At 50.8% G+C, this 8,767-nt stretch overlaps 1 protein-coding gene across 1 annotated transcript; it reads right to left on the reverse strand.

Annotated features, from left to right (window-relative positions):
- Positions 1 to 4,731: 4,731 nt before the first annotated feature.
- Mrgprg (MAS related GPR family member G) lies at positions 4,732 to 7,231 on the reverse strand. The gene is made up of 2 exons (XM_034488515.2): positions 7,156 to 7,231; positions 4,732 to 5,635 (listed from the first exon to the last, which is right to left on the reverse strand). The coding sequence occupies exon 2, from the start codon at positions 5,599 to 5,601 to the stop codon at positions 4,732 to 4,734; it is 870 nt and encodes a 289-aa protein (XP_034344406.2). The 5' UTR covers positions 5,602 to 5,635; positions 7,156 to 7,231.
- Between the last annotated feature and the right edge of the window lie 1,536 nt (positions 7,232 to 8,767).

Raw genomic sequence — 8,767 nt, forward strand, 5'->3', positions numbered from 1 at the left:
ATTCAGCAGTTATAAGAGTATGTTCCTGTCTTGAAGAGGGTCAGAGTTTGGTTCTCAGCACCCATATTAGGGACTCACAACAACTTGGAACTTCAGCTCCAGGGGATCTGACTTTCCCTTTGTACCTCTGTGAGAAGCTGCATTCTCATGTGTACACACCCACATCATACACATAATTAAAAATAATAAAAATATTTTTAAAGAGAGAGAGAGAGAGAGAGAGAGAGAGAGAGAGAGAGAGAGAGAGTTGTAGCTATCCACAGATATACCAGAAGAGGGCATCAGATCCCATTGCAGATGTTTGTGAGCCACCCTGTGTAAAGTTGCTGTGGTTGCTGGGGATTGAACGCAGAATCTCTGGAAGAACAGTCAGTGCTCTTAACCACTGAGCCGTCTCTTCAGCCCCAATAAAAAGTATTTTTGAAAAGTCAATGTGAACCACCCCTATTAACAGACAAAGGGGAAATGCTATGTGATCATCTTAACAGAGGAAGGGAAGAGCCGGTTAGGAGCATCCCGTATGCGTGTGTGTTTGAAACTCTTTTGGAAAACTGGGAGTGCATGATGCTTACCAAGGTGATGGGCATGGACAAACAAACAAGATGCCTGCAGCCGATCAGTTTCTAATACTCATTTTTAATATATATGTGAATATGAGTGCTTGCTTGCAAGTGTGTACAAGCACCACAGGCATGCAGTACTCACGTATGGCAGAAGGGGGCCAGATCCCCCTGAAAATTTAGAAATGAGCTGGAGAGATGAGTTCCAGGCAACTGGGAGCTGCCATGTATGTGTTGGGAACCAAGTCCTGGTCCTCTAGAAGACAGCGAGTGCTCCTAACGGCTAGGCTCCTGAGTTGTGTTTAGTGGTGAGGGAAAAGCATTTTCCCTGTAAGTCTAGGATAAGACAGCTGTGCCCATCGTTGTGGCTCCATCCTAAAGAAAGCTTTGGCTACATGATGAATCAGACTATCACGAAAGGCCATGTGGGAGGGGCAGAGATGAGTATTCGCCAACCTCAGAAATGAATGGAAAGGATACATGTTAGGTCGACAGACAAAATCAAGTCATTGTTAGCAACTGGAAAGCAAAGATGAAGAGACCATGTTGATGGTACCAAGAGAATTTACAAGACATGTGCCATGACACCTATCACAAAGGGTAGCCTATAGAAACAGGAGTTACAGGGAGGCAGAGGACTAGACCACATTCGTAAGTCAGAGAACACCACTGTTGAGATGTTAGGTTTGGGCTGAAAAGATGACTCTGACAGTAAAGTGCTCGTTACACAAGCAACTTGTTCAGATCCTCAGCACCCACCTAAGAAGCCCAGTGTGCTGGTGCTGCAATCCAAGCACTGGGTGAGCGAGACAGAAGGATCCCTGAAGCTCACTGGCCAGCTACTTCAGCCAAACCAGTGAGCTCCAGGGTTAAGAAATAAGATGGAGGGGCTGGAGAGATGGTTCAGCTGTTAGGAGCCCTGACTGCTCTTCCAGAGGTCCTGAGTTCAAATCCCAGCAACCACATGGTGGCTCACAACCATCTGTAATGAGATCCAGTGCCCTCTTCTGGTGTGTCTGAAGACAGGTACAGTGAATTCATTCATATACATTGAATAAATAAATAAATAAATAAATATTTAAAAAGAAAACAGAAAGGAAGAAGTTGGAGAGTAATAGAGGAAGAAACTCCTCGGGACAGGAGCCGTGGTGGCGGGTCTACACCCCCAGCACCACACCCCAAGCCCAAGTATGGAGTTGCTGGAATCAGGGAGGCCTGGGAATTTAGATCCACAGAGAGCAAACCTGAGTTCTTTCTTCAATTTGTGTCAGTTGAGCTGACTGGGAAGCTCCCAGATCCCATGGCCAGCACAATTCACTTCCATCAGTCCTATCGTCTGTTCATTTGACTTTATTCTCCACTGACTACCCACCAACCCATCTATCCACCCATCCTTCCACCCATCCATCCATCGATCCATCCAACCAACCACCCATCCATCTATCCATCCATCTATCCATCCAATCTACTTATTCACCCACGTACCATCCATCTATCCATCCATCCATCCACTCTTCCATCCATCCACCCATCCACTCATTCACCCTTTCATCCATCCATCCGCCCGCCCATCCATCCACCCATCCATCCACCCACCCATCCACCCACCTACCCATCCATCCATCTACCTGCCCACCCATCTACCCATCCATCCACTCACCAACACACCCACCCATCCATCCACCCATCCATCTATCCATCCATCCATCCATCCATCCATCCACTGGATGTGTGCTTCCTGGCTCCTCCTCCCCATCCAGGGACAGTATGACTGCTGCTTGCTGGCTCTGAGCCCTCAGGAGCACCCTGTTAGTGAAAGATGCAGAATCTAGCAGGCAAACACACTAGCTATAGAGGAAGGAACCCCACATCAGGCTTCCTGTGGCAGTGTGTGTGTTTATGTGTGGAGTTGGGGGAATCCAGACAGGCAAAAGAGCTGAGAACAGATTCCTGACACCAGAAGCCACAGCATCACAGAGCCAAACAGACAGCACCCTAGGCAGGGATAAAGGCAAGCAACAAAGTGGAGGTGCCAGGTTAGGTAGAGCAGGGTACATAGGTCATCTCTACCTGGCATGAGAGGTGATGGTTTTGGTCTCGAAGGTTAGGGCAGGCTACCTGCTGCTAAAGCCTGGCTCAGCTGTCCTGGCCAACTTCTGCCTCATCTACAGATCTGGCTGAGAGCTGCCAGGTGACACTCTAGAGGTCATCCAGCTACAGAGGTGCCAGAAGAGTTAGGTCTGTCTTACATCTGTTTCAACTTAAACCAGCCCAAGGGCAGCCTTGGCACTATACGTGAGCCCCACTATGGCTAGGATAGACGTGGCTGCTGCCTCTGGGCTTTGCTGGCATCCTCATACCCAGCAGTGGCCTGGAAAGCACCAGCCCTGTGCCCCACATCTGTCTAGACCAAGCCACTTATCATATTCCCCAGGGCTGTCAGCTGCTCAGATGTTCACCTGTCACCTCTGGCACACAGATGGACAGCCCTACAGGGCCCAGGATCTGTGTCCTTGGGCAAGAAGGAAGCAGCTGACTTCAGGTTTGCTCTCTTCCCTTATCCCAGGGGCAAGCTTTCCAGGACTCTGTTCCTTGGAGTCTAGGGTGAATAGGCAGCTCTTCCTCACCCTGCCTCCCCAAAGCAGTGTCCTCCACTGGGTCCTCCACCTACCCCTCCTGAACCCATGCTGGCCTTTAGTCTCAGGGCCTCATGTCTCCAGACTCCCTCCAGTCCGGAGGGCTCCATCTCAAGCTTCATCAGCAAGCTGCAGGACATAGTGACAGACTCTGTCCCCCCCAAATGTGAATAGCCCCTGAGGGACAACAATTTGAGGTTGGCCCCTGGCCTCTATGCACATGTGTGTGCACCTAACACGCAGATCCATGTGGGCATCTATACAAATATACACACAAAACGGAGGAATTTTTCAAGGGTGTCTATCAGAAAGATTCATGACTGGAATATTTTTCGTGCCAGAGGTTTCCATGTGGCTGGACAGCATGTTGGTGGCTTATCATCCTCGTGTTTTTGGTAAGCTTGGAATGTTCTTCTTTACATGTTTATGTTACATGTCTGGGTGTTATGCCTCTGCACTCTGTGCGTGAAATGCCTATAGAGACCAGAAGAGGACACCAGATCCCCCAGAACAGATAGCTGTGAGCCACCATGTGGGTCTTGGGAACTGAACCCAGGTCCTCTGGAGATACAGCCAGTGCTCTTAACTGCTGAGATGTCTCTCCAGAGCCAAGACTTGACTGATTTAAGAAGGACAATGGAGGTAGGTTATTTTCTGTTTTTTAATTTTAATTATTAAAGAAACATCATAACCTGTACAAAGTAAAGTGTACTTTGGGAGCTTAGCTTTCTTTTCTCTTAACTGTAGGTTAAGCTGGCTGGTATGTCAGGGTGGAGTCTGCAGAAAAAACATGAGTGAGCACAGTCCTAGAGGAGCCCAGAACTGGGAATGGGATGGGGTCTGTATAGGAGCCAGGGCCCCCTGCTGGCACTGTGAGGCCCTTGGGGACACCCGAGAAGCACATGTGTCCAGGAAGCAAGAACTTGGGGTGGCCCTGGGCATAAGACAGACTGGGTCTATTTTGTGATGAAACAGCACCACCTTGTGGCCACTGTGAGTAGTAACACCAGGCTGGATAATTGGGGAGGCAGCCATCATCACCTGAATAGTGGGGTTTTGTGGGAAATGTTGGGGTGAGGGAGAGAGAAAGAAGAGTTTAGATGAGGCTCTCTAGTGGATGTATCCAACATAAGGCCTCAGTGTCCCCAAGAGCAGAGAGTGCTCCCTGGAAGCTGATGCTGATGCTGTTCCAGTCACCTGACCCATCTACGTACGGCAGGAGGAAGCAAAGCTCCTGATCTACTGAGGTTGAGGGGCAGTTTTCTCAGGTAGGATGGTGTAGGGTAGACAGACGTAGGACACATGCCCTCACTGTAGTTCTGGGATCCTCCTTCATGCTCTCTCTGTTCTTGTCCTCCTTGCTGTCACCCGTGAGTGTTCAATATGCAGTCTGGCCCCTTTCCCTTCTCCCTTGCTTACAAGAAGAAGCCACAAAGTCCCCAGGACCAGAGCTTGGCCATGGCAAGGATTTGAGCAAGACTAGGATCCCCTGACAGCTATGAGGTCAGGGTAGGTGGGCACATGATGGCCACTCTCTACACTCGGCTCATGGGCAGGGATAGGCCCCCAAGACTTGACTGGGGCTCTTCCCCGAGAGCCCTGTTTAGGGCTACCTGCAGCGGGTCCTTCCTGAGCTGCCTGCCCTTCAGGTAGTACAAGAGGGGCTTTGCACTGCTGTCAATGCAGGCCAGGAGGGTGGCCAGTGGGAAGAAGAAGGGGAGCAGGAATTTAATGACTGGCCGCAGGCACCAGTAGACAACCAGGGGCAGGCGACAGAAGAACAGAAGGATCCCGGAGCACTGCGCCAATTTGCAGAACTTGGTGGGTGGCTGTGAAGAGCAGCAGTTCCCAAAGATTAAGAGAAACGTACTTGCCCCACATGCCATGCCAGACAGCACCGCTAGCCAGACGACGCTGACCCAGTGGTACTTGAGGCAGGCCAGCAGACTCATTCCGTTGTACAGCAGGCCACAGGCGTTGGCTGGCAGCAGCACAGCTGGCATGGTCAGGGCCCAGATCACGAGGCAGAGGACAACTGAAGTGTATCTGGGGCGGCAGTTGGAGCTGCAAAAGGAGGGGAGCATGTAGGTGAGGCAGCAGTCCACACTGAAGGCAGCCAGCAGCCAGAGCCCCACGGCAAACCACAGGAAGGTGATGGAGAAGTAGAGTGTGTCCTCATAGCCGGACACCATCTTGGCAATAGAGAAGCCAACTTGGCAGGAGAGGAAGAGGAAATCGGCAGCAGCCAGGTGCAGCAGGTAGGTGTTGAAGGGGCCCTTCTTGATGTGCAGACCGAGGTGCCAGAGCAACAGAGCGTTGCCCACCAGCCCTGCGAGGCTGACTGTGAGGCTAAGGAAGAAGAGCACTCTGTTGAACGTGCCCCAGATGTTGAATATGGAGAACATCCTGGCTGTCTTCTGTCGGTGCTCTGGGAGGCTCCTGCAAAGGGTGACAGTGTTCACTACCCAGCTGCTGTGCCCCAAGTGTGGAAGGCAAGAGATCATGAGGCTGCCGCTTCCAGAGTTCGAGTTGTCTCAAGCCCCTTCCTGGCTGCATGTAATTTTGGCCAGGCCACCCCCTAACAGCTGCTATGCCTGGAGGCAGCGTTCTCTGCCCTCATCCTGGTTAGGCAACCCTTCCCGAGTGTGGTACCCCCATGCAGAAGCCCACTACATTCAGGCAAAGGGGCCACAGGTGGAGAGACTCCCTTTTCTTTTTTAATTGTGGTACTGGTGTGAGGGCTCTGATCACACCCACCTCAGAGCCTCTGATAGTGCCTGGTGTGACCCCAGGACACTCCATTCTGTCCTTCAGAGGATTTTTTCCCCCACACAGTCCTTCTGGAGCAGGACATTAACCCCCAGGGTTCTGAGGGACTGTGTCTAACTCTGACACTTCATATCAGAATCTGGGACTTTGATGATGGATCTCAGAGCCCCAGGTCTTCTTGGGGAGCAAGCAGAAGAGTTCCTGGTCCCTCATGGAGGTGTATTCAGAGCAGCACCTCTTTCCACAGGGCCCATGATGAACCTTGTCCAAGGTCCAGGCAGGTACCAGGTATGAGGGCACAGGCTCTGGGGACAGGGACTGCCAGGGAGGAACAGCAATAGGAAAGGATAGATGGTGGGGGATAAAGGAGGGGAGAAGAGAGGATACCAGAGAAAGAAAGAGAGAGAGAGGGAGACAGAGAGAGACAGACACAGACAGAGAGACAGAGAGAGAGACAGAATAGAAGCAGAGGTAAAGAGATAGAGACAGACACTGGAAGACATAGTCAGAGATGGAAAGAGATGGAAGACAGTTACAGAGAACACTCTGTATACTTTACGTCTGACCGTCACTCCTGGCCTGGGCTGTGTCCCCTACCCAGAAGAGTACCCTAGCTATCTCTGCACTCCCTGAGTCCCAGCCTCCATCAGACCCTGCTTCCTCTCACAGGACCAAACCTTCTGCAGTGTCCTAATATGTATCACCTACCATCTCATCACCAAGCATCCTTCCTGGCACCTCCGGAGGGTGGTGGCTCAACCTACCAGCCCAGCTGTCAGGGTCAGAGCGCAGGTCCTCAGGACCTTGAAATTAAGGACTAGACCTTTACACATAATAGTGGTGACAGAGGCAAGACACTTCCCCTCTGTGAGCCCCCAAGGGTGTTAATCCAGATGTCTACTCCTGTATAGATTCTGGCTGGTGGAGGCAAGGCTCCATCTGAAAGGGGTTGCTGTAGATGGGTTGGGGCATCTTCCTCATCCTTGTTCTCCAATGGACCCAGGGCTGGGAGTTCCAAGCCCAAGCCTCAGCTTCCAAGACTCCCTTAACTGCCTTCCCCACGAGGTCCCTTTCAGAGGACATCCTCAGAGCCATCAGCACCCTCCTGAGAGCCAGGCAGAGTAGGTGATGCAGAGGGTAAGAGAAGGGGTACTCCTTGCTTGAGGGAGCAGGTAGAGGGGCAGACTAACCTTCTCACCTGCCGATCGCCTGCTGACAGTGGCTGTCTCCAGCTTGCTCAGCCCACGCTTGTTGTCTTGAGCTCCTCCTGGCCCCTAAATTCCCTCCTGTCCTCTGAGGCTGGCTCCCGCCAGTTCCCTAGAAGTGGGTGGGTGTGTCACCTTTTCACGAGAATCAGAGAAATGAGCTCAAACAGAGCTGTCAGTGTGGGAGGCTCCTCCTCTTCATCTGGGAGATGAAACCAGAGAGCCTTGCACACCGCCCATTCTGGAATGATCCCTGGCCATAGGTGCTCAGGACCAAAGACAGAGATGGCGTCTGTATAGCTGGATCAGTCAGTAAAGTGCTTGCTATGCAAGCATGAGAACTTGAGTTTGGTTCCCCAGCAACTGTAATAAAAGTTGGGCATGATGGTGCATGCTTGTGACCCCAGTACTAGGAGATGGAAACCAGAGGACTCATGGGACTTGGTATTCAGCTGGCTATGCCAGTCAGTGTGTTTGGTGCAAAGTCTTTTCTTTAAGAAAAATAAGGTATTGGGCCAGTGAGAGGGTTCAGTGGGAAAAGGTGCTTGCCACCAAAGCCTGGCAACCTAAATTCAATCCCAGGGATCCACAGAGAAAAAAATTTATTCCTAAAAGTTTCTCTCTGATCTGGACACACATGTGGTACACACACACACACACACACACACACACACACACAAACTTAAAACATATTTAAGCCAAGTGTGGTGGCACACACCTTTAATCCCAGCACTTGGGAGGCAGAGGCAGATAGATTTCTGCAAGTCTACATAGAGTTCCAGGTCCTCCAGGGCAGTATAGTGAAATGTCTCAAAACAACAACAGCATGGAATTTAAAATGTTTGTTAAAGTGGAGAGTAATTAAGAAGGCACATACCCTAGGCAGCACACGCACCTGCACACGTGTGCATGCACCTGCACACATATGCACATAAACTCACATAGCAGTTGGAAAGGAACAGGGAGAGGCAGACAGAGATAGGACTGCACACTGAGATATTTTGGAGATTCACTGGCAGAGGAAGGTCCTGGGGCTCTGGGCAGCCAAGCATTGAGTGGGTTAAGACAAAGCATGCTCTCATGCCTGAAGGTCTCTGGTTTATCTTCAGATTTCATCAAAAGCCAGGCACGTCCTCCAAGTCATCCAGCACACGTGTTTTCAAGACTCCGTGTTACGCTTTGCTAAGAAAATATGCAAGAAAACCTATTTTATGGTGACTCAGACAGCTGTGGCTCAAGATGGCTTCCCTCCTGTCAAGCCAGATCCATACTCTGTCCTCTGTGGAATGCACCCTTACAATACACACAAGCACTGTGCAGCCCCAAATCTCCCCAACTTTTCATGTTCTAGTGGGGCTTTGTTGTTGTTCTTCAGGGCTTTGCCTCAAGGATTACTATAATTGCCGTAGTGTGCTGGTACTGTGAGGGGATCCTCTAGAGGAGTCTGCAGCAGCAGGAGAGCCTGTGCACCACTGAAGCAGGCAGCAGGGAGACAACCGAGGACTTGGCACCTTTCCTGTGACAATGTGGGATTGGATAGGGCTTTGATCTTGGTTTTCACATGTGACACAGAATTAACGTTCTGTTTTGATGAGGT

Source organism: Arvicanthis niloticus, chromosome 1 (assembly GCF_011762505.2).
Source record: "Arvicanthis niloticus isolate mArvNil1 chromosome 1, mArvNil1.pat.X, whole genome shotgun sequence".
NCBI lineage: Eukaryota > Metazoa > Chordata > Mammalia > Rodentia > Muridae > Arvicanthis > Arvicanthis niloticus.

Bases quoted from the DNA above. Each gene is read 5' to 3' on its own strand.
- Mrgprg (XM_034488515.2), bottom strand. From the start codon at position 5,601: ATGTTCTCCATATTCAACATCTGGGGCACGTTCAACAGAGTGCTCTTC.